General features: G+C 36.5%; 2 protein-coding genes across 3 annotated transcripts in view; one reads left to right on the top strand and one right to left on the bottom strand.

The window, feature by feature from the left end:
- MED12L (mediator complex subunit 12L) overlaps positions 1-26929 on the bottom strand; it is a 313159-nt gene that overhangs the window by 201780 nt on the left and 84450 nt on the right. The window contains exons 11-15 of the mRNA XM_045539482.1: positions 24308-24439; positions 21440-21566; positions 18538-18752; positions 17068-17172; positions 15883-16059 (exon numbers count right to left, since the gene is read on the bottom strand). Coding sequence (XP_045395438.1) covers positions 15883-16059; positions 17068-17172; positions 18538-18752; positions 21440-21566; positions 24308-24439 — 756 coding nt within the window. The remainder of the gene's footprint in view (positions 1-15882; positions 16060-17067; positions 17173-18537; positions 18753-21439; positions 21567-24307; positions 24440-26929) is intronic.
- Positions 7171-12597, top strand: GPR171 (G protein-coupled receptor 171). Of its 2 annotated transcripts, none has more exons than XM_045539481.1 (2): positions 7171-7269; positions 11160-12597. In XM_045539481.1, exon 2 carries the CDS (start codon positions 11190-11192, stop codon positions 12147-12149), a length of 960 nt encoding a protein of 319 aa, XP_045395437.1. In that variant the 5' UTR covers positions 7171-7269; positions 11160-11189; the 3' UTR covers positions 12150-12597. The 2 variants fall into 2 exon arrangements, with proteins under 2 accessions (XP_045395437.1, XP_045395436.1); XM_045539480.1 differs by having other exon boundaries at positions 11138-12597.

Here is a 26929-nt window from a genome sequence, read left to right as displayed (position 1 = left end):
CCCTGATATTTTGAGCTGTCTGCACTGCATTGCTTCCACAGCAGAACTCATATTCAAAAAGAACACACATCTTTGATTTATCCATGGTTTCACAAAAATTGCTCTAAAAATTGCTCTAAAAATTTTTTGGAAAGATAATCACAAGCCAAAATGTGTTTGAAAGACTGAGGATGTACCTTCACAATAAAAACAAAAAGTGTCAAAGTGAAATGTGAGAGATAGCAACTCTCAAACTTAGTACTTAAGGAAATCAGACATTTCCTACTTAACAGCCTAAAATATCTATAATATCAAAAGAATATTATATAAATTACAAACCTAACATATCAACCAAAAAAAAATGGCATGGGGTTTCTCATAGGTAAACAGCACTATGAAGGTTTGTGTGTTTGGTACTATGTGGTCTTCAGTAAAAACCACTACTTCCTCTTGGTCACTAGTTTCTGCAAAACACCACTAGCATGTGGATTACCATTACATGACAGGACATCCCCCGAAAAAGAACCACTTTAACAAAATGGCGCTTTCCTTCCCCATAGGCCACTTTTCGAAATGCTTTAACCATTTCATAGCACTGCTTATACAGAATGATTAAATGTTGTATTAATTTATCTGTAGTAAATATATACTATAAATGTTACACATATAAACCAGCTACAGAAGAGAAATAAATAAGGTGCTCCCTAAAGTAGTTTTGGGGTTTTCAGGAAATATGAGATATTATTCCATTATTATGTCACCCCCTTCAATAGAAGCTGGGGTATGAGCATGAAGGAAGTGTTATAAAAATAGGCCCATCTTAACAACAACAAAATACACAGCAAATTTTCTCACTGATAGAGTTTATGAGACTACTTGTTACTTTTTGAAGGCATTCGCTGTATGATTCTATGGCTTCTCACATTGTCCCCAGTCACAGTTAAGATCTCTTCCCCAAGCCACCTTACCCCACGTCCCAAACATTATCTCAAGTGCTTTGGGGACCTGTGATGCAGGGCTTTAGACCAGCAGTAAATTTGCTCTTCACCAGCTGCCAGATGTCACCAGCCTTAACCCCCATGGTAGCACAATGGCAGGTGACACCCACAGTACTACTTGCCCCTTCTTTCCCCAAACCCCCTTCATTTGATGAACTGCTAAACCTGCCCCGAAAGTGTGTGACAAAGGCCTAAGTAAGAGTTTACCTTCCTACCCTCTCATTTCCTGACATAAAAGAACACCAAGAAAACATGGCTTTCATTGTCTCCATACAATATTTCATATAAGGTAAAATTACTGAGATTCTAAGCTAGAAGAGTATCTCTACATTTAACTTGCAGAATTTTATTTTCTCTTTTTTTGGGGGGGGCGGGGGGAGACTTGCAGCTTTTTCAAGCTGTGAATTATTTATGCTCTACTTTCAACCATTAGCTTTCTGAAGGAACGCCAGCTCTCTCTGCTATCTTACGGATTAAAATGAAAAGGTAGCCCTCGTTTTGTTTGTAAAGTAAAAGTCAATTTCAACTCCATATCAAATTCATTTTCTTGTTAAGAAAAACACTATTTAAAAAAAAGCCATGGCCAACTATATTTTCTTAGCTGGCTAGCTAATATTATTAATTTGAAAATAGGTGAAAAATAAAATGCTTTTTTTTTTATTTCAGCTCATCATGGGGGTACATAAGTTCAGGTCATATACATTGTCCATGTCCCGCCCATCCCCCCCCCCCCCCCCCCCCCCCCCGAGTCAGAGTCCCAAGCGCGTCCATTCTCATTCTCCAGACAGTGCGCCTGGCACTCATCATGTAGTCATACCTCCATCCCCTCTCCCCCCCACCTCCCTGGGTCTGCACCTTCAAGCATGACCATTCCCCAGAGAGTGTGCAACACACTCATCATGTAGGCATACACCCATCCCCTCCCCCCACCCCCCATCCCAGTCTGATATCCAATTGGTATCCTTCCCCGATGTACATTTAGGTGATGATCAGGGAAACCAGTTTTCTGGTGAGTACATGTGATGCTTGTTTTTCCATTCTTTGGATACTTCACTTAATATAATGGGTTCCAGCTCTCTCCAGCATTCCCATCAATGCTATTGAAAATAAGAGCTCCTTAAGTTCTTAAAAAGTACATTCAGAATGTCCTGGATAATGACTAATAAAGCACTTAGGAATATGTAATACCTAAAGGAAAAGGAATAAAATAAAAATCCCTAAGCTATATCAAATAATGACATAGCACTAAAAACCTCGTAAGCCAATAAACTTTCTACCTGCTAAACCTGACGCTCTCCTCAGACTGCCCTTCCCAGGACTGAAACCTCAGTCTGCTCTCCTCCTACCACACCACGAGGTTATTTCAACTCTGCAATGACTCCAACCCCTCATCCCTTCCCGCATAATTTCAGATCCTCATTGCCTCTCACCTAAAACAACTGCAATCATCCCCTCACTGGTGTTTTATCTTCCACTTTCTCTCCTAACCCAACAAACTCCAAAGCTGCCAGATTTAACTAATACTGAACTGACAGCCCCTTTCCTGGCATAACCATGAGCTCTCTGCTGCTTACTTATAAAAGTCCTTGAGGGCATCCAAGATTTGGTTTCCGCTTTTTCCTCACATAGATCCTGCTCGGGTACCCCAAGTCCCCAGGTTGCCTGACAGTCCCCAAACACACTCCCTGTACCCCAACTGTCGGTGTCATTCCCAAAGCATGCCACTTTTTGGCTCACTTGGAAGAAGTATTCCTTGACCCCACCTCAGTCGAGAGGATTACAGTTCCTGGACTCCCACAGGCTCTAACAGCATGTAGCAGGTAACAGGATTCTTTAACACTCCTTCTACACCATAACTTTTAAAAGGACTAAAAATATTCTCTAGGATATGAGCTCAGGAGGCAGTATATAATCAATAAATATCTGTTGTTAGAATTTTTCATAACTACTTGATCACAAAAGCCCACACGGCTGGGCTTATGGTGGCACACGCCTATCGTACAAATGACTTGGGGGGCTGAGGCAGGAGGACTGCTTGAGCCCAGGAGTTCAGGCCTGGAGTGCATTGTGATCACACCGGTGAGTAGGCACTGCACTCCAGCCAGGCAACACAGTGGGACTTTGTCTCTAAAAAAAAATTCACATTGCAAGGGAAAGAGAGAATTTCTTCAAAGAACTTTCTCCTGAAAAGTAACCACAGGGTTTGTATAATGTGTTCTGTGCTTTGAAAATGTGTTAGTCATGAGTTCATAAGAAATGGGCTATAACCACTCAAATGGGGGGGGGGGAGCATGAACTTCAGTGACTGAAAAGAAACAAGATAACCTTTAATAGTTTTCTTATGGATTTTCCCCGATGAATTATTTTATAACCAATGGGTCAAATAAATAGCACAGTCACACCTCATAACTGAAAGGTAAAATGAAATGTATGTTGACCCCATAACACTATACAGTCAATAAAAAGGCAGACAACCAAAAGGACAAGGGGAATATAATATACCCAGCCATTCTATTAACTGAGTTCATAGTCCAAAAATGTACAAAATAACATTTGCCTCCAAATCATTTCCAAATGTGTACTCTTTTTTTAAAAAGGGAAAATCAAGATAGTTTAAATAACAGAAACAGTAACATAGTAGAAGCCATTATGTCTATATCTCACTTTTTTTTCTTTTTGTGAGACAGTCCTGCTCTGTTGCCTGGGCTACAGTGCCATGGTGTCAGCCTAGCTCACAGCAACCTCAAACTCCTGGGTTCAAGCGATCCTTTTGCCTCAACCTCCCAAGTAGCTGGTACTACAGGCGTGCACAACCACGCCCGCCTAATTTTCGTTTTTCTATTTCTACTTGCCTGGCTAATTTCTTTCTATTTTTAGTAGAGATGGCATCTCACTCTTGCTGAGGCTGATTTCGAATTCCTGACCTCAAGCGATCCTCCCGCCTCAGCCTCCCAGAGAGCTAGGATTACCGGCGTGAGCCACCGTGCCCAGCCTACATCTCACTTTAAAACTATGCTGCCATCAGTCACACTAAGATTTAAAGCTACCAATCTCCAGTCAGAGTCAAGAAAAAAATCTCAGGGTTAATCTATGCAGGAAAGAGAATTACGTGCAGAAAAGAAATTCAAAATATGACCCTAAAGCACAGTGGCTCCAGAGAAAAGGCTGACCTGGAGCCACAGAAGTTGTTGCAGGAGTGATTAATCATAAAAATCTTCAAGATGTAAATTACTTTGAGCTGAGAGCTTCCTGAATTCACATTCCAGGAGTTAAAAACTCCAGGAGGGTAGGAACAGTGGTATTGAAATGGCTACAGATAGTGAATGGTGGGGCAGGGCATGGCCACTGGACAGGCCTGATGGCCTCCTTTGTAACCACTGTTCCTGTCCAACACTTTCACTGTAAGAAGTGTAATTAAGAACTGGGACATTGGAGTCTTAACTGTGCGGCCTTGGGCAGGTCTTACTTTCTCCGTACCTCAGTTTCCCCATCTCTAAAAGGTGGAATCAATCTCCTATTCCTCGTGTTTTTTCTTTAAGAAAGTAAGTTCTCAGACCCATGCCTAGCTGTAGCAGTGGCTATCTAACCCAACATTCGCTTTCCCTTCCTCATTAGCTCCAAAGGGCTTCCACGCTGTGTTTAAAAAGCAAATTTTAAGAAGGTTAAACATTAAAAGCAAATGCTTCTACTGAATTATGTAGTTCGATATGTATGTTCAACAAAATCAAAAAGCACAGTTTACATGGATAAGAAAGTTGACTATAAAAACACTTTCTCAATTCATAACTTGGGGGACAATTTAGCTTCAATTTTCATCTTACACATAAAAATTACTAATACCTCATTTCTTAAATAAAAAGTATTGCCATGACCAAGGTAAGGGAAAAATAACTTCACCTCACTTCTTCCCACTTGAGTTTCTGAAATGCTGGGTTAGTGATGACATGCAATTTCCTGGAACACTAGCAAAATACACTCTGAAAAACACTTGTCCTCAATAAAACAGATAGAAAGAAATGGCTTGTGGAAAAATAAATGGAACTCATGTTAAAAAAAAAAAAATATTTCCACTGTGAATAAACTTATGCACAATGCCAAGTTGCCTAAGCTCATTCTCAAAAGGAAGAATATGATTCAGTTTCACTAGTAAAAGATGAGTTCTCACTATTCCAAAAAAGAAATAGAACACTAAGAACTAGCGCATTTCAGTGCTTCCACATTTGGCAATCCAGACACAAACACTGTAGCCTTCGTAGATTTTTAAGACCAGGGAATTGAACATATAAACATACCTACCTATTAAAAAAAAAAAAAGAAAAAAGAGAAAGAGAAACTTTGCCAAAAATCTTTTGTCCCAGTTTTCCTTCATGCCATGTGAAAACCATTCACCACTCCATTTGCTGCCAACTTCATCCATCTTTAAATTCTCTCCATCCCACCTGCTCTACTCTCCAGTGAATGTGAACCCTGATCATAAATTCTCACTTACTTTTCTGCAAATGTATCTTTTCTACAAGTGTGTTCTTCAGTGAGTCCTGTCCAACAACAAAGCACACATATATATCTTAAAAGATGGATCATTTCTTAGCACTATTATAATGAAAGTTAACACTGGCTGTTAATCAAAAATCAAAGACAAAGTTTGAGAACCATTGGTTTTTTTCCCCCTCTAATTTGTAAGAAAATATAATAATATATAAGCAAATTATATATAATTATATATGTATATAATAAAGTCCTCATTGGTAAAAATAATAATATGAATTTGGGAGAACACCAGAATATCTGAAACAAATGGCCATTAATATCATTAGTATCCTTACATTTTTTTTCAAAAGTTCCCTTAGACTTTCTCTGAATTACCCCTAGGCTAGACATTTCACATTTTCTCCTTATTCATTTTAGATGCTGGAGAGGTTTCTTCTGACTTTTTTCTTAACTGGAAAACTGACCAACAATAAGTAGGAGAAAAAGATGAGAAACCAAAGCCAATGAAGCATTAGAAGAAACCAGACCCTAACTAACCAGGCAATAGCTTTACACTTACAAATCAACTTTGGACCAGCAAATTTAGAACCCTTGACAATATGCTTGTTAGGTCCCCCCCTCCCCCAACCATGCTAGGCTCCTTCCAGACATTCAATAAATATTTGCTCACCCACAGGCAGAACGAACATTTAACCAAGCAATTTAAATGAACACTTTAGGGTTTGTTTACATATAGTCTATTAATTACTAAATACCTGTCTCAATTAATTAAGCTGTTTGGGTCAAATAGACAAATATTTTATTGGTCTAGTCTCATAACTTCGAAAAACGGATATAATATGCTCTTAAATGAAAAAACTGCAAGCTATAAAATAGTACGCAGAACATAACATTTTTAAGTGGGTGCACATAAACACAGAAAACTTTTTAAACATAAAGTACCAAAAATTTGGTACTGTTAATAGTAATTATCTCTCTACATAATGATAATTCCTCTTCTATTTCCATTTCCAGATTTTTCAACAATAAACAAAAAAGAATAAAGATAAATAAAATACATTTCACTAGATTCTGTTAAATCCTATCTTTTTGTTTATTAACAGATGTCTCAGCAGGGATACAAACTCCAACAATATTTTTTAATTTTAAGTTTGAAATTCTGGTGTCACTATGTATACTGAAGAAGTATTTTCTTAAACACCTTATATTTTTAACTCATAATCTCTTTTTCAAGGCATAAATAGTGACATTCTTTGAAATCACTATGACACAGAACATATATATCTTAGGTATTTAAAAAAAAAAAAAAAAAAAGGCTAAACCAGGTATGGCAGTGCATGCCTATAACCCCAGCTCCTTGGGGGCTGGGGCAGGAGATTCACTTGTGGTCAGGCTGCGATGAGCTCTCATCATGCCACTGCACTCCAGCCTAGGCAACAGAGTAAGACCACATGTCTAAAAATATTTAAGAATTAAACAAAAAAAAAAAGCTTAGGTACTACAATGGACAGGTGAAAATCTTTTCTCTAAAAAATACTGACAAATCTGAACTGCTTAAGAAAGCACATGTGAAATTATAAAGAAAAAACTAGTTAGGAGATCTTCATACAGTTAAACTACTTGCAAACCACAGCTTCATCTACGTCAATATGCAACATTTTAAAACCACACAAAAAGGAAAGGAAATTTTTAGTAAAGCCAGCAGCCCTGCAATGGGCTGTTATTGCTACAGCTAACCAAGCAGCTCATGCTTCTCTGATGACTTACAGATAGGCTCGCTGAGGCCCACAGAAGATACCCCCAGGTATGTCTTTTTCAATCCTTAATCTATTCAAATGCTTTTCCAACAAAGACAAATTTATGATTTTCGGTGTTTAAATAACATAAGTAGAAAAACTCAACATGTAACAGGGTTACTATGTAAGAGGGCACCAATTATTAAACTCTAAACAGGTCCTAGCTGTGAACTACACTATACTTTTCTTCTATCTGATGAGTCCATCCATCTCAAAAAGACAGCTTAATTCACACCAGACTGAATACCTCTGTGAGCAAAATTATTCAATAATTCAATTTTATAACTGGATACATAAAGGCCATGTTGTAGATCTTCACAATGGGACACAATAGGTCTTAAAATGACTTTCCTCTACAAACATTACAACATGTAATTTCAAGAAAATTCCACTGTGACTCTCACAGAAAAATCTAACGAGTTTATTTTCTAAGCAATGGGCACTCTATCCAGACAAACTAGACATAAAATCTTTTCTTAATTTTGCTGGAGTACCTCTGAGTACTTTAAATTTCCACTAGCTAGTAGTTGCTTGGCAAAATACTTATTAAGCTCTTAGTTCTCAGACTTGTGACAAAGAGTATAGGATGTTGTTACAGTGTAAATTAATCTCTAATCAACATAACCAAAAATTTTAAATAAACAGATTTTTCATTGCAATCTAGACAGAAGTTCATAAAACCAAATGTGAGACACTGCATGATTCTCAAGCATTACTGATTAGTTTCACTATAACTATTTTAAATAAGTTACTCATATAATTATACAGTTAGTTCTAATTAGAGAAAAGTAATCAAAACAAATTATTCTAATTCTTCTCTGTACCATATAAGTCTCATTGATAAAATAAGACATTACTGTATAGTTGTGTAAGAATGGGGCACTTAAAGAAACACATTATTATGTTATTATATACTATTATTATGTAACATTTGAAATAAAAGAACATAAGCCAAAATCCTAGCACCCTACAAAGAAACGATAAGAAAAGGTCAGTGATGAGATTAAGGTAGGGCAATGCCAGTTTTTCACATATAGGAGAAAAGTACATGCAGAATTCCAAGGTACAAATAAATGGTGACTATAGAAAATCATGGTCATAAGGAAATCAGTAAAGCCTGGAGTGGCTTTCAGATGTGAAGAAATTCCTTCAAGCCCTTAGAATAGGCTGAATTTAGAAACGGGAAGGATAAAGGCAGAGAGTCTCAAAAATGATCAGTAAAAGGCAGATCCTAGCTTACTTGAACAAGCCTTGAAATCCTGAGGAACACACTAGTGCCACACCTCAGTCTCAACTGATTTGGGGATTGGACTACATGCTATCCATAAAGGTTCCATCCATCCTTAAAGGCCTCTGATTCCAAAATTTTTATCATGCACAACCATACAAAGGCAGGAAGGAACTATTCACACAACAGTGGAGATCCCACCAATCTAAAGTAAAGAGCTGGGATTAAGAGAAAGCAGGGATGGTAGGGAGGAACTAGGTTACAAGAACTTTGAAAGAAAGTCAGGTTAAACTTATCAGATAGGACCTAGGTTTAGTTTTTAAATATATATATATAGTAAAATGAAATATCAAAATACATGAAAAACCTAAACTTTTTATTATTTAAGGAAAAGGTTAAAAATGAATATTTTATTTCAGCTCCTTTACATAAAAATTGCTTAGAATATAGTTCCCGCCACATAGTAAGCGTTCAGTAAAGATTGGCTGCTGTAATAATCATCATTATCATTATCACCATCACCATTATTATTCTTTTTATTATTATTAAGACCATGTTTTGGAGTGGTTTTGAACAGGGCTTCTGAGACTGGGTTGGTATCCTGGTTCTATAATTTACCAGCTATATAATACTGGGTACTTGACCTCGTTATACCTCTCAGTTTTCCTATCTGTAAAGCAGCAATGATAAAACCACATGGGAATGATAAAAGGTTTAATAAGTACATGTAAAGTACTTAGCACAGCACCAGACACAAAGCAAGTGCTTAATTAATTTCAGAGTTTGGTAAAGAATGACATTATCCATGAACCCTAAAGTCCTACCTCAGCTAGGGAAAGAGGAATGGTGTGTACGCTTTAAGTGACACTTTAATTTAGAAAGTTTTATGTTCATCTGCTTTATTAATCTGTTGGCATATATTGTTTCATTCCAAAATGTACACAATGAATCATCAAATAATTGCGAGAATTAAGATTTAGAAAGGCTTCAGAAGTTGTGTGTGTGTGTGTGTGTGTGTGTGTGTGTGTGTGTGTGTGTGTGTGTGTGTTGTTTGCTTTTTTTTTTTTAAAGGGAGATTTCAGAGAATGGCTGATTTGGCCTTCTATGTCAGCCACTATTACTTATTATTTGCTATCCTTATAAAGGTTGACAACAGGTTTTTCCTGCTACAATACAAAAATAATCTTCTGGTCTTTGAAACAAAAGAATGTTGTTTAATATGCAAATGGAGGACCAATATCAACAGGCAGTACCAGAAAGAAGTATCTGTAACTCTAAACTCATAGTTTGACCACACCAGATCAAAGTGAGCCTGATTAGTTTAACTTGAGCTGATAAACGCGCCCAATTTTCTAGGTTTGGAGGGGATAAGACAAGATTTTATTGTCATCATCAATGTCGATCACAATGGTTCTAAAGATATGCCTTATCCTTAGACAAGGATTTGGGCTTTGACTACCTCAAAACCTACAACGAACAAAAAAACCACCCAAGCATTAAAGTTAGATGTTTCTCACTTTATTTAATCAAACTGGTATCAAACTCAGCCTCTCTTAGAGGATTTTATAACCAATAAACATATTTTCATGTTCTAGAATATTTTAAAATACATTTTCACAAAACCACTCAAAAAAAAAAAAAAAAAAACTGACCCAGAAACATCTATGCCAATACTTTCCAATAAAAATGTAAAGCAAACCACAAAGGTAATTTAAACTTTTCTAGTAGCTGTATCTAAAAAGTAAAAAGAAACAGGAGAAATTAATTTCAATAACATTTAACCTTATACACCAAAAATATCACTTCAACATATGCTTAATGTAAAAATACTGAGATATTAAAGATTACTAATTTTTGGACTATTTGCATAAAATGGTATAACTTGTACTACTTTTATAATATTATGTCCTAAATCTTCAAAATCTAGTGTGTATTTTACATTTACAGCACATATCACTTTGAACTGACCACATTTAAGTGTTCAGTGTGGCTAGAGGTTATATAATCCTGGACATCACAGGACTATGACATTATAAAATTAAAGCAATGAAATAGGAAGAAATAAGCATTAATTCAGGACCAGATTCTAATCTTTCAACTCTTTCTACTAAAAAGATAAATGAAATTCTGTTTCTGAAAATGTTCTAATAGGCTACACAATAAAGAGCCTACTTTTTAAAAAGCACTTTTTAAATTTTACTACAATTTTCTATCACTTCTTACCTCTTCCTGCATAAGCAGAAAGGCTCATTGAAAGGTCTCCAGGCTCAACCACAACCCCCCAGTTTCCTCTCTTCACTTCTCAGAATCTCAGTTCATTTCTCTCCTCTGCAAACTAACTTCCAACTCATCTGCTAACAAAAGAAGTACCAGAATGCAAAAGCAAGAGGTCAAAATATCCCTTCCAAAAGCAAACCTACATGGGATTTCCTGAAAGTCACAAATCAGACAATGGAAAACCTAGGCTTCCTCGTAACCTGGGATGTTCTCACTAGGATGTTCTTACCAGACCGAGTGCTCTAATAAGTTCACCAATAAAATTCTATCTAAGAACTAGGAAGACAAGGGTATTGTGAGTGCAAATGTTTTTAAAGAAAATAGTTTTGAATTTTAATTACCAGCCTGCCCTCCCTTTTTTCTTTTGACAGATTCTTTGGATTTCTTTTCCAGTTGACAGAGTCATCTGCACTTTCCCTCAGGATGACAAACAGTTCATTCTTCTGTCCAGTTTATAGGGACCTGGAACCACTCACATATTTTTTTTATTTAGTTTTCCTTGTTGGAATTATTGGAAGTTGTTTTGCAACCTGGGCTTTTACACAGAAAAACACGAATCATAGGTGTGTGAGCATATACTTAATCAATTTGCTTACAGCTGATTTCCTGCTCACTCTGGCTTTACCAGTGAAAATTGCTGTTGACTTGGGTGTGGCACCCTGGAAGCTGAGGATATTCCACTGCCAAGTAACGGCCTGCCTCATCTACATCAATATGTACTTATCAATTATCTTCCTAGCATTTGTCAGCGTGGATCGCTGTCTCCAGTTGACACACAGCTGCAAGATCTATCGAATACAAGAACCTGGATTTGCCAAAATGATATCAACTGTGGTATGGCTAATGGTCCTGCTTATAATGGTGCCAAACATGATAATTCCCATCAAAGACGTCGAGGAAAAGTCAAATGTGGGTTGTATGGAATTTAAAAAGGAATTTGGAAAAAACTGGCATTTACTGACAAATTTCATATGCGTAGCAATATTTTTAAATTTCTCAGCCATTATTCTAATATCTAATTGCCTTGTAATTAGAAAACTCTACAGAAACAAAGATAATGAAAACTATCCAAATGTGAAAAAGGCTCTCATCAACATACTTTTAGTGACTTCAGGCTACGTCATATGCTTTGTTCCTTACCACATCGTCCGAATCCCATACACCCTCAGCCAGACAGAAGTCATATCTGACTGCTCAACCAGGATTTCCCTCTTCAAAGCCAAAGAGGCCACGATGCTCCTGGCTGTGTCGAACCTGTGCTTTGATCCTATCCTGTACTACCATCTCTCAAAAGCATTCCGCTTAAAAGTCACTGAGACTTTTGCCTCATCTAAAGAGATCAAGGCCCAGAAAGAAAAACCAAGATGTGAAAATGATGCATAAAATATGGGATTTTTCATGCTATCACTTTTTGCCTTACTGGATTGTAAAGCTACTTACAGTTTTAAAAGAGAAAAAAAGAATCTCAGTAAGAAAAAATACAGAAAGCTAGCAAACATGGACTGGTTTACTTAGAAATCCTATTTCTAAATGCAAGCCACACCTATACTCTCATGGCTGTTGATACCCTTTAACCCAAATATTTGCACAAAAAACTAAAGTCTTGTTGAACCAATGTAAAACTTGCAATGTCCTTGAAATCCAAAAGAGGTCTATGACATAGACCCAGAGGTATTCATGACATAGTCACTTAAATGCCTGGACCTGACTTCTTGATAAAAATATATAAAACAGTCTCCATGTAAGTTGTCAGAAAGCCCTTCAGCAACACAATTTTAAAGGCCTTTAGACCACTTTAAAAAAATAAAAGCACTTACATGAAACAACCTGTGCCTGATTTATTTTTATTTAACCTATCACTTCAAGATGGTAACCTTTCAGCTCAATACTCTTCTAATTTATAATAGCTGATTTTTTCTAACACAATAACTAAAAACATTTATCTATAAGAAGGCTTCTGGAAATACATGGATAATTTTAATGTATTATATATACTTATATTCTACCTACTGGTTATAAATAAAGGCTTCCTATTGTTTAATGATAAATCTAGTGATTTCTTATTTTTATATCACAGTAATATGAAACACACAGGCCCTACAACATTTTCAGGGGAAGTTGTTAAATTACACTAACTACTGCAACTACTGTTTTGGAACTAGTAACTCACATCAAAGATATGGAAAAATAGCACCAATCAAATGGTCTTAAAATAGACACACCTATTCCACATAGCAAGGCCACGTTAGGAAAGTAGCACAGGCTGGGCTGAATGGTGTCATTCTGATGCAGAAAGATGAGCCTCACTCCACGTGGGGGGCCGAAGTTTAAAGTGTGGGTGACAACAGCTCCCAGGGTCACAACCCTTTGATCAAATTCTCTCTGAGGCAGGTTATGCAGAAAGGATTTAACACATGGCATTAAAGAAAGAAAGACTTAGGGAAAAGAAGATTGGAGATTTTAGATAAGCATACATGAGACTTATTGTTTGTTTTTAATTTCATTAGTAAAAGCCCATACAAAAACAGTTGGTAATCCATTTGCATTAGCTGCAATGATTAAGAAATGGTGTTCCTGGAAGCTAAGAAAACAAGTATGATTCCAAACTCATTTTTGCATTTGAAGAGTTATTTTCTGAAGCTTGAAATACAATTTCACAAATATATTATGAGTGGGAATGTGAATAACAAATATGAAAATGTACAAAGTGTCTATTATAAGACATGTAATATGGTTAAGTGATACACAAAATCTCACCAGCTACTAGTAATGACAAAAAATCCCAGCAGCCTCACACATCTGACATAGTACAAATGACTTACCTAAGTTACAGGCTGGTAGAATGCCTATCCACCAGAACCTGTGTTTGTTGGTAGTCTAAAATACTTGCTTACTGATGGGCAGATCACGACATTATTCATGTAACAGAATATATGAAACTAGTTTATTTTCTGAATCTTTGGTCATGCCCCCTTTAGTCCTCTCTCCTTGGACTTTACTCACGAGAGCCACATATATTAGAAACAGGAGAAATAAAAAATATTTTTCCCCATATTCTTATATTCTTCTCATATGCATAATAGGTTAGTCAGATTTTCCCTTTTTATTAAAACCAGACTCTCAATAGTATTCCTAATGTCAATGTTATATTAGTATTTAAGCATATCCTTTTATTTCCCCTGCTGATGGCTTCCTCTGAATTAGACTCACAGTAAAGTGGGGTTTAGGGAAACTGGTGGTAGAAGACTATTAAAAAATTGCACCCTATAATATCAACTGTCTAGCAGTTGTTTTATGATGGCATTACAGTTGAATTATATCATGATTCACCATGAGACCTGGTAACTAGACATCATTCAAGCTCCTTCCGCTAAGGAAACAGTTCTTAGAATGCTAAAAGCTGGAAGTGACAGTGAAGCCAAGGCCAGAGGACCAATGGGATAAAGAAGCTGATGCTTGTGCCCTGCTGTGACGCCCAGACACATGGACGAGGCCTCCAAAGCTCTGAGGGTTATATGAGATGCAAATAACCCTCAGCTGGTTTCAACCATTTTCAACATTTTTCCACATTTATATACCTCCCTCTTTTTTTTTAAATAAATATTTTACTTTGGTATAATTTCAGATTCACAGAAAAGTTGCAAGATAGTACAGAGTTCACACAGGGCCTTCACTCACTTTGTCCTATAATGTTAACGACTTACAAGAACAGTACACCTGTTAAAACGAAGAAGTTAATATTCATACATTGCTATTAAATAAACTTCAGGCTTTGACATCCTCCACTTTTTTACTCTGAATATTTTTAAAACAAATCCCAGACATCATGATACTTCATCCATGAATTTTTCAGGATACATCTGTAAAATATAAGGTCACCCCCTCTGTTCCCCTAAATAAACTGTGAAATTACTCCATTACATGGAAAATGAGTGACATCTACAGGTAACAGTTGAAAACTGTAGATCTATTTAGGCAGTGATAAACAAGAATGAATTTTAGCAAGTTTTGACATAATCCTGGACATAGAAAAATTAACAACAAAGAGATTTTTAATTATAATAAGAAACAACTATGGATTTATTGATTTTGAAAGTCATCTCAAAGAGGATGTTCCAAAATACAAAAATATAACAAAATATTTAGTTTGCAAATCAAAAAACTCCTCACAGACAAGGAAATAACATAATATACCTACAATTACATTTATGATATATAAAAGTAGCACTCAGTGAAACAAATGACTCACTGAAATTGCACTTAAAATAAAATTCCAGGAAAAAGATTAATGAAACCAAAAATAAAGATTGTTTCCATCAGTGTGCAGATGGGTGGATTGAAAAAATAATAAAACGATGTTTTCAGATTTTGGCCCAATTATTACTAATATCAAAAAACTAACTTTGTTTCCCTTTAGAATAAAGCACATAACTCTGTTAAAATTAAAACACTAAATTTCCAGCCAAGCATTCCCCATTTGCTATCCAGTTCTTAAATTCAACAGGTCCAAATCCCAATCTATCTCATATATAAGCTTTTCTGCAAAGTCTTACCCAATTTCTCAACCAAATGATCTCTTTCCCTCCATATTCATTCTTTGAGAGTGGAAGAGATTCAGGAATGTCAAATGGTTCACCTTCCAGTGGGTATTTGAGTTTTAACTCAATTATTGCACTTACTTGAGGTTTTGTCATTTATAGATGTTTGTCTCCCTCCTATTCTGTGCCTCAAAATTCTTACTCATCTATAGAATACCAAAAGCATCTACTATAACACAGCACATGTAAAAGCTACTCAGTAAGGTTACTTTCAAATTGAAGTAGAAAAACACATTTAGACATCATTTGCAGTGAGTCAAATGGTCTAAGGATATTAACATAGAAAATTGCATTTTTGAAATTAAAACAGCTAGTAATATCACACCACAAATTTGGGCTACATCAGTATATAAGCTCTAAGATCAGAATTATAACAAAAGTAGTAGCAAATGCAAAAACAAACATACCTGCTATCATTATGCATCAGTCAAGAAACTAGTTGAATAATCTGACATTCAATAGTTAATGATACTCTAATAAAATAATCATGGTGTAAATTAATTGAAGCAATGACTTACCAGAGGTATAGGAAAATGTGTTGCATACTGCAAGTGACGGAGGAGGTCATAATTAGATGGAAAAATTAATTCCCTTGGTTTTTCCCTCTTCACTAACTTCTCACAATTAACCGACATTCTTCTGCCCAAGGAAGTGTTGGCATTCTCACAGGACTCTCCAGGCATGGGAGAAAAAATCTAAGTCATGTAAAACAAACATTGGAGATTGTAAATGAAAGAGAGTGAAACTAAACCACAGTGCTACAAACCAGAACAAACACACAAGACACTCATACAATAATACCTTTTCCTACTTTACTGACCAAAAATATGCAGAAATTTTGTTAATTTCTACAAAATCCATGTTCAGATCAGTAAGAATCTGTCAATATATCACCTCCCAATTTGAAGATGAGAAAATGACAACTATACACATAAGAAATTTATCTACACCATCCAGAGAACCAAAGATAAAAGCAGACTTATAGGTGTTTTCCTCATAGGGCTACATCTTCTACAAAAACATATACATGACAATAATTAACTAATAAGATTTTTTTTTTTTTTGAGACACAGTCTTACTCTGTTGCCTGGGCTAGAGTGCCATGGTGTCAGCCTAGCACAAAGCAACCTCAAACTCCTGGGCTCAAGCGATCCTCCCGCCTCAGCCTCCCCGGAGTGCTAGGATTACATACAAGCATGAGCCACCACGCCCAGCCTAACTGATAAGATTAATGAATAATAGCCACAAAGGTTTCAGTCTGTACCCAGAACAACTTTTATAAAAAGTTATGCATTGAGATTCATAGGTAAAACACATTGTAATTATAACGAGATAAAGTAGAAGAAGGTATAACAAGTCCAAAGCCATGAAGGCTATTATTCAGAAGGTGAAGACAGACATAGCAAATCAACATCAACTGTCATGATGAAACCACATTCAGGCATTCCTGAGAAATGATGATTTCAAAATGAACAAAAGAGCCAGACAGCCAACTAGGAGGACAGGAGTATCATAACTTGCAATGCAACCAAAACTGAGGATGAACTTAAGTGAGATGTATGAGATGATAATTATACCTTAAGCAGATTTATATCACAAGCAAAAGAGTCATTCTGGTACATGGTAAGAAACAGAAGGATGGAGACAAGTTGGAGTGGGAGTGAGTGGGTTAACTGTCAATAAGAATCGAAGGTTGAACCTACTGGAAATTCCGAACCAAAGTCAGTTTTAAAGTCACTCTTGTCTACTTCATCAAAAATGTTAGTGGTTCCTGAGTCAATGCCCATATGCGCCATAATACTCTGCTCCTGATAATTGCCGGAGAAAGAAAGTCACATTGTAAATTTTGGAATTTATTAAGAAACCAGAGCTAAAACATGATAGTGATATTTTCAACCATCCTATGTCTTTTGTTCCCCCTACTGCCTCTTCTCCCCCAAAAAACTGGAGGAAGCTTTAAGACACGCATTGTTTGGAATAATCACACTCATTTCCCTCATGATGAGAAAGTTTCACTTCCGTGATATTTTAAGGGAATAGCACACAAACTTCCTGATTAAAAACAAATGGGCCCGCAGTTGCCTTCTTTGGGCTATTTGGGCTATTCCCTGTCACATATTCACTAACTTTTCTTATGAAGAAAAATCTAAGATTATATCTAAGATATAAATTACCTTGAAATCCAAGAATAGAAAAGAAAAAGCAGAAGCACAGAAAACATATAAACAGGTAAAGGAACTTTAGTTTTCACCCTTGTAACTTCCATCAATAAATTAAGAAACAGAAGTATTTATACTGAAAAATAATTTTTAAAAACCCCGTACCATTTGGAAAATAAATCTTAAGAATACAAACTATGAATCAATGTTTGCAATTCTAATATCAGAGTTATAATTATAAGTAGAGACACTGTTTTTAAAATATTATAATGGTATATGCCTAAACTCTCACAGAACCAATATGAGGCTTTTAAGGAATTGTCACAAACTCTCACTATTTTCCACTATTTCCCATCACCACCTTCATCTTTTTGTCTTGAAAATTTCAGTTAAGTATCTGGAGCAATGTCCAAAATATCAGATTTTGGCAGGAAATTATAAAGTCAAATTCACAGCATAAAACAATTTGTTGAAAAGAACACTTCTACAACATTTGAGAAAAAGAGATTACATTTTTAATTAACTAAAATGAAAATACAATGCGTTATGACTAACACAGAATTTCCCATGACACAGAAAAGAATAATATAAGTAATGAATACTACATTGGGGAAACAATGATTCTTAGAATGAAAACTCAGCTGAGAATTTGGAGTCAAAACAAGTCCAGTTTTGAGACACAACATTAAAGAAAAACTAGAAACTAGAAACATAGAATTGAAAGCATATAATTCTAATCCCATGAAAAATTTTATGGTCTGTCAAATCTTTTCATTAACAGCTTTACAGTATCCAAAAGAAAACTCTGGAAGACATAAGCTGTCGTCCAAATATCCTTCCTAAGTGAGGAGTACAGGTAAATGAGCTTTGTATTTAATAGCGAGAGAATACAACAAAATATTATCACCCTTCTACCACTAAATAATCCATCTCAATGTGGTTCCACAGCAGTTTAGTTTTTTGGGTTTTGGGGGTTTTTTTTGGTGGTGGGGGGAATTATCTCCAGGGCCATACCTCCATTTTCACATCATGGTCCTTTGAATAGTGTTCATCTGCATTTTCCCCTGCTGGTGACCGCGGCCTGGTGGAGGCAGTGACCGACAAGTCTCCACGAGATATGAGGGTACACATATATGCATCGTGGGAGAAGACGTCGTGGCGGATGAACTCACAAAACAGCAGCACCAGGTTCACAAATTCCACCTTCTCACATTCACTGTTAGGATCCGCTATAGGGAAACAAATTCAATCAAGAATTGCTTGACCCAGTGGAAAAAACGACCAATTACTAAGGACTAACAAGATTGTCCCTACTTTTCACAATCCTTTTTTTTTAAATAAAAGATTTACTGAGGCCCTAGCATTTTGTACAAAACTGACAGGCAGGTTTTGATTGTCCCCTATAATTGAAAAATCGTATCCAATGTGCCAAGCACAATTTCAAGTTTAAAAATAGTAGTCCCTAACAAATAAACAACCATTTAAATACAAACTATGTAAAATTTCAGGTTAAAAAAAAAAAAAGAAAGTAAGCACAGCTAGACTGCTGTCTCGTGGCTTTACTAATAAAATAGCTCAACATCACTAATCATCAGACAAATGCAAATGAAAACCACAATGTGATATTATCTCACCCCAGTTAGAATGGTTTTTATCAAAAGGACAGGCAACTACTGATGTTGGCAAGGATGTTGAGAAAGGGGAACCCTTGTACACTGTTGGTGGGAATGTAACTTAGCAAAGCCACTATGAACAACAGTGTGGAGATTCCTCAAAAAACTACAAATAGAACTACTATGTGATCTAGCAATCCCACTACTGGGAATTTATCCAAAGGAAAGACAATCATTATGTTGAAGAGACATCTATACTCCCATGTTTACTGCAGCACTATTCACAATAGCCAAAATATGGAACCAACCTAAGTGCTCATCAGTGGATGAATGGATAAAGAAAATGTGCTACGTACACACAATGGAATATTATTCAGCCATAAAAACGAATGAAATCTTGTTATTTGTAGCAACATGGATGGAACTGGAGGCCATTATGTTAAGTGAAAGAAGCCAGGCACAGAAAGACAAATATGGCATGTTCTTATTCATATGTGGGAGCTAAAAAAGTGGATCTCATGAAGATAAAGAGTAGAATGGTGTTTAACAGAGGCCAGGAAGGGGAAGAGTTGGGGAAAGATGAAGGCGGGAAGAAAAGGAATATAAATGTATTTATCATCACTGAATTATACACTTAAAAATGGTAAAGATGGTAAATTACATATATGTTTTTATCTCAGTTAAAAAAAAATCAATAAAACAGCTCTTGACTACTTTTTATAACTTGACTGTGTCCACGTAATGGTGGGGATGTATGTGCACTTCTTCAAAGGAGACTTCTCAATAGAACCACAATATAAATGGCATTTAAAAAAAAACAGTAAGTGGGATCCACTGAAAAGAAAAAAGGAAACTAGAAAAAAGGACACAGATGGAGTTCTGGATTTTTTTTATTCATAACCGGTCTATTCAACGCACATTATAACTTTCAATACTGTAACTACACTCTAAAGCTTTGTACATTGAAGATAAGGCTAAAAATTTTTAAGACTGGCCTACAAAAAGCTCAATTCCTGCTACCATCACATTCACAAATACCAAGAGGAGACAGAAAGACTTATCCAGGGAACAAAGAGCTCACTTCCCTAAACCTGTAAATATTTCCTCCCACCAACTACCAAATGCAGTGACGAGCAGCCTCTCTCAGAGAAACCCAACAGCTTTCTCTGACAGACAGTAAATGAGAGCCAGAACCAGCAAAGGCAAAGAAGGGGGAAGTTTTTCCCAAAGAGAGAACAGGAGTGGGGATGGATGTGAAATAAGTCAGAACTGCAAACTTCCTTGCCTCACAACACATTTCCTGCTATCAGGGATCTCCTCGTCCTTTCATTCTTCTTCTTCCTTCGCCGGGTACCACTGCTCCAGGTATGACTGCTCCCTACATCGCAACCACTACCTTGGCTTTAGCACTTACTCTCCCTCTGGCCTAGAACACCACAGTTAACCCTCAGGCCTCACTCAACCCCAAATGAGGTCCCTCCTCAGAGGTTTCAGAAGCAACACTATTTCTTGCTGCTTTCCCTCTTTCTTCTCCAAAGGTCTCCCTTCCCCCTCCCACCCTTTTTCTCCCCTTTCTACCACTTTTCACTTTTGCCATGTTTCTGTTGTTCCATCTCTATCTATCCTAAGATCCTCCCTCCTATATTTTATCATGTGAAAATCTCATGATAATATCAAACCTACGTAGCTCACACAAATGACTTCTCAAAAGTGTCTACCACAGTCTGAACCCACTGGTGGTTGTTTACTCCCAAACTCTCAACTCCCCACCAACAATAACATAAAAGACAAAAAAAGAACTTGAGATGACATGAACATCCAAAAGAGTACAGCGAAGCAGCCAAACATCTTTATAAATGACTTCCTTGTATCAAGGCCCTGGTTATAAGTACTATTGTTTGATACTTTTTACCCATTTTTAAAATCAGGAGTTAGAAAATTAGAAATTTAGAAAACAGCTCAAAAAGAGAAAATTCCAAGCCAGAATATATAGACAAATGTCACTCTGTTATGGTAAAAAAGATATTAAAGGAAAAATAGTATCCCAAATATGAGGGAATGTGATGACTTTTTTAAATTATTAGAATATGGAAATTTTAAAGTCTTTGAAGCTTGACTCTTTTTAAAATTGTCTAACAGTCTCCATTAAATACATGCCACAAAATTTTACTCAGTAAAAAATATAATATATTCAGTACCAACAACCTTAAATAAGATGGGGTTAAAAAAAAAAGAAATCAACCGAAAAAAAAAAGGTTAATCTCTTATATAAGATCTAGAAGCAAAGAGCTTTCTTTACTTACACAATGAGGGGGCCTGTGTATCTAAAAACCTTAGCAGAACATTCTGGAAAACAGGCAAACTAGATCCAGCAAGAGAGGCTGAAGAAATAGACTCCTTCTCATCCAAGACTTCTGATTCACCACATCTCTACAGATTAAAAATAAATAATCACAGTTAAGTATACAGGATAAGTATAGTCATAATGGGTCATAAATTTGTTACTTTTTTATTAACATTTAACTTCTCAGATAAAACACGGAAAATTGAAATTTCCATACTTATTTGAGGATCATGCATCATAGGTGAATAATTTCTAAAAACTGAAGAAAACTACCCCTGAAAAATTCAAATGATTTCAAAGAACTTCCCTGAAAAACATTATTCACATGAATTATAAACTCCACACAGTGCTGTATGAGTGCCCACTAAATATATAACGGCACAATAAACTACCCATTATCCTTAGGCAAAATTGCTAAAAATAATTTGAGGTTGTCTTAGTTTTTAAATAACTCATGTTTAACTGTATTCTCCTGGGAAATATTTGAACACATATTGAATTTGATTTTTTATACTTGTGTGGTTTTGTCAGGAGGCTGTATTTATGAGTCTGTTTGGAGAAGTGTGGTATCAAATAAGCTAACATAATTCCTCTAATAAGAGTCTTTCACTTAATCATCACACTACAACAATAAGATCTCTCAGAACCTCTGGGAATCACAGCAGTTCATGAAATGCCTCTAGGGAAGTTAACTTCTACATTCCTAAATACAGAACTTACTAGAAGATCAGAAAAGAAACAGCTTAGTAGCAATCAGAATCTCATTTTCTATTCTTTTAGATATTCCTTTAATCATTCCCATTTTCATTATTTATTCCTTAATCTTAAAATATTAATTATATTAAGATGTTATTCTCCAATCTATCCTCTATTTGCAAAGGGCAAGTTTTAAAGATGGCAATGTTTAATAAAAATCAGTCTATCCTAAACATCTCTGAGAGAATACATTTTTAGATATGGATACATTCAGGCCTATTAAAATTACAAAGTAATCTATCTATGAACCTCTTCTGAAAGTGGTGTGTGTGTGTGTTCTGGAAAACAGGGAGGAAAAAAAGGTATAAAAACATATACACAGAATGTAGAAAAAGCAATGAAATATTTGAGAAATTCAACTTTAGTTACTAAAGTTTGTGCACTGAAATTCACCATAGAATAGTGTATCTATTCATAATCTGTTGAAAAAAGCAATAAAAAGCTTTCCTAATTTGCACATTGTACAATAGGCCACCTGCGGCCATAAGTGCAGCCTTTTGACTAAACCCAAATTTTACAAGAACAAATCCTTTTATTTAAAGGGGTGCAGCAGAGAAAGATCAAGCTTTCCTTGCCTCCTATGGTGCTTGAAAAAGAACAATCTTGAAACAGAAGGCCGCAGGTTCCCCACCCCTGGATCTTTATGCCACAATTTCAACAATATGATTTTTTGTTTTTGGTAAACGTGGCTTTCCCAACAGAAAGAGAGTGATGTCTGCTAAAATGTTCTTTCTATTTCTTTTTTTAATAGCTTCATAGGAAGTAGGTGTATTATCACCAACACAGAGAACCAGCTAAGGTTTATCCAGGCACGCAAGAAACATCTTCTGAGCATCTACCATGTGCTGAGCACGATTCTGGGTGCCAAAGACACACACTGCACAAATGGGTGAGGTCCCATTACCTTCCAGAGGGGAAGGCAGGTATTCAACAACAAGAAAATTAACTAGATTAATGTGTACTGCAATGAGGAAAGCATAGCAGAGTGACGTGAGACAGAGTGGCTAAGGGGTGGATGCTGTAAACTTTAGATCACATGGCGATGGAAGACCTCCCCAAGGTGACACATGTTGAGCCATAACACAGGAAGGAAGAGACACTTCCTGAAATGGGAATGCCAGAAAGAAGCTGGCCATGCAAAAGATTAGGGAGCAGAGTGCACCGCCCAGAAAAAAATAAGAGCAGAGGCCCCAAGACAAAAGTGAATTTTATGTGTTGGAGGAACAAAAAAACCAACACGCTGGAGCTGGGACCCCACGGAGACAGGTCCCAGATGAGGTGGGAAAGGCAGGCAGGACCAGCTTAGTAAGGGGACAGTGTGATCTGTTTACATTTTAAAAGATCACTGGCTGCTCTGCAGAGGATCGTGGGAACAAGAGAGGAAATACAGAGAGGAGGGGTAGGAGGCCTCAAAGTTGCCCAGATAAGAGATGACGAGGACCTTGTCAGATCACATACACCCTGTAGCTGCCCTTGCTAAAGTTTACAGGCAGAAAAGAAGTCTCACTTAGAAAATTTCCCTTCAACAAAAGTTAAGGTTTATGAAGTTGGCTTTGTTTTTCCCTTTGTAATTTACTTCTGAGTCTTTGATTGCTCTCTCTGGGGCCAGAACATAATCTCAAAAGCAATAAAAATTGGTATTTATAATCTCATAATCATAATTGCCTCAAGAAAGTATTTCCAAATCTGATAAATTATATAGCTGCAAACTGCATAAAAGTTGATGTATCTTATATACATTTGCATGTGTATGTGTATCCATATTGTGTGTGTGCGTGTATGTGTGTGTGTGTGTGTGTGTGTATCTCAACCTCACAAAATGAATTTCTTTTGTCTACATCAGATGTTAAAATTTTATTTTAAAAGTACATTTTAAAATTAGTCTGGAATATAAATTACTGGCTGCATCAGCTTAGAGAGATCCTACTATGGGATCCTCTTTATGTGAATTTATACATCCTCCTTTTTTTCCCTCAAGAACAAAAACCAGCATGAGGATAAGAGAAAAGTATCCTCCCAAAACAGCATTTTTAAATTATCATTCAACAAGTAGAAAGAAAACTGAACCTACCTCTGCCTCGATTTCTGCTTGCCTCTTCTCCAAGAGTTTTGCCACCGCCATGGCCCTGTGCTTGCCTGACCGTTTACAGCTCACAGCCCACTCACACAGTAACGTCACCACGGCTTCATCGTTGGGGGCAACCTGATGACCAAAAGAAATGGGTACCGGCCATATCAAATGAAGCATTCACCCAAAAAGAGTCAGGAAGCAAGCAACGGAATAGCTAAAGCTTTAAGGCTGTTTTCTCATGTTTTATTAGAGCAGTTTTAGAAAATGTTTCCAAATCATTTTTAATTGAAGTATAGGGAGTAAAAATTTAGTCATAAGAAAGGAAATCACTTACTCAGAAATCCCTTATGCCAGCAGAGCCCAACCTTTTCAGCATCAGGGACTGGTTTCATGGGAGACGATCTTTCACAGATGGGGGGTTGGGGGGATGGTTTGGGGATGATTCAAGCACATTACATTTATTGTGCAGTCAAACCTCTCTGCTCACAATAATCCGTATTTGCACCTGCTCCCCAGTGCTAGCATCACCGCCTCAGATCATTAGGCATTAGATTCTCATAAAGAGCACACAACCTAGATCCCTCACATGCACAGTTTACAGTAGGGTTCCTGCTCCTATGAGAACCTAATGCCACCACTGATCTGACAGGAGGCGGAGCTTATGTGGTGATCTGAGTGATGGGATACCTCAAAGAGAGCTCTGAGTCTCTTAATTTAAAACAATGCAAATCACTCAATTAAAATATGTAAAGTTTGAACGGAATGTTTAAAAAAGAAAGCAAACTGGAAGGACTTTCTGCCTGGATTTGAGCAATAAAAATATAAAGGTCTATCCAGTGAAGCACCACATGCTTACACATTTAGAATATTAAAGAGAACAAAAAGTGTTACCCTAAAAATGCTATCAGTTTTTATTAGTCTAACCAGCAATGTATTATCATATCCACATTTAAAAAGATTTTAATTTTTCCCTGCATCTTCAAAATCAGATAACAATATGCTATAAATTGGTGCTGAAGGGTTTTGGTCCTTGGTAATTTCCTGACATAGATTCACAAAAACCTACTAAATATGAAAAGGTACACTGTCTTTCAATGTCTGGACTCACCCAAATTAGATTAGTAATGAGCCCTGCTTGACCTAGCGATGTATAGAAAAGAACACATAAAAGAAACGACTTCTTTTGAGCACATCCAGATACAACATCTAGTTTGGGGTAATGTGCTAGAAAACAAATCCCAAAAAGGAGTCAATTCTCTTTCAAAAGCACCCTATTAAGTGCTTTTTTTGTTTGTTTAAGTACCCATGATATGCCAGGCACTGAGAAAACAAAAATTTTAAAGACCTGGTCCCTATCCTCAAAACTTCTAGAGAGAAAAGTCTATAAGACAAGTACTTACAAAAGCAATGAGGTATCTTTTGTTAACGTGGATGAGTAAGTCAGTCTGTTTATCTGAACCTGCCATACCTCATGGCAGACAAGCATACATCTGTGTCCCAGTTTACTGACATTTGAGATCTTAACTTGAAGACAGGCCTGCAGCTGTGGTCTCAGTTTCTGATTATTAGGAATTCAGTGAATTACCAAAACTAGAGATAAAAACTTTAAGTACAATGCTGCTGAAAAGGCTGAGCTTTTTAAATTATAACATTTCAGCACAGAAATTGTGTTCATATCAATTATGCCCATAAAAAGTTATACATTCCAAAATCTATTTTTAACCAATAAACATTCTCCAATATCAGCCAGATTCCAACAGTACAATGTACACTCCTTTCTGAATATTAAGTAGCTTGTTATTACCTATCCGTGAGATATTAGAATGATAGAGATGAAGGAATAGATAGGTTCCGTGCCTATTTTTAAAAAACAGTAAGGTATTACACTAACTTCTCAGAGAGAATTTGTCTTCAGCAATGGAACTATGGGATTTCTGTTATTGTTCTCTTTTTTTCCATTTTTCTGCAGGCATATGGGTGACATCTCAGTATCTGAATAAAGATGTATAAATAAGAAAACCAGATGGGAGAGGCTTCCAATGGAACACGGGAAAGGGGAGGTGAAAGGTGCACGGCCAGCAGTAAATCCCAAGTCCTGTCCAAGAGTGGCGGTTCTCAGCCCTCAGACGGTGTCTGCCCACCATTCTTTCCTTCGTCCAGGAGCAGCACCCCTACTTCTCTGGGGCGCTGCTCCTCCCCCTGCCCCAAGGTAGTGGGTGTTGCCAGCTGTCATGGACCATCCTCTCGGCTTTACCGTTAGAATATATTCTGGATTTGGAGCTTCGATAGGCAGTAAAAATGTAAGGCAATTCTTTGGGCACAAGAAAAAAAATCACTCTGTCAGGTAACTCATTAGGTGCAATGCCCTGTGCACAATCTTGTAAAACACTGTGGATGCTAAAAGAGACTAACCCTGACCAAATAAAGGGCTTCTCTTATGATTAAAAATCAATTTTTCAGAATAGGTTTTCTGCAATATTTATAGCTTACTCTAGTCACTACTAAGGTCTTAGGATTTATAATTGATCAAGCAGACACAAAAAGAAAGTCTCAAAAGTCTTCATCTTAAATGTAAATCTTTCCACAATCACATCTAATGAAAATTTAAAATATAAAATAACT

Source organism: Lemur catta, chromosome 1 (assembly GCF_020740605.2).
Source record: "Lemur catta isolate mLemCat1 chromosome 1, mLemCat1.pri, whole genome shotgun sequence".
Taxonomy (NCBI): domain Eukaryota; kingdom Metazoa; phylum Chordata; class Mammalia; order Primates; family Lemuridae; genus Lemur; species Lemur catta.
This window is presented reverse-complemented; position numbering and strand designations above follow the sequence as displayed.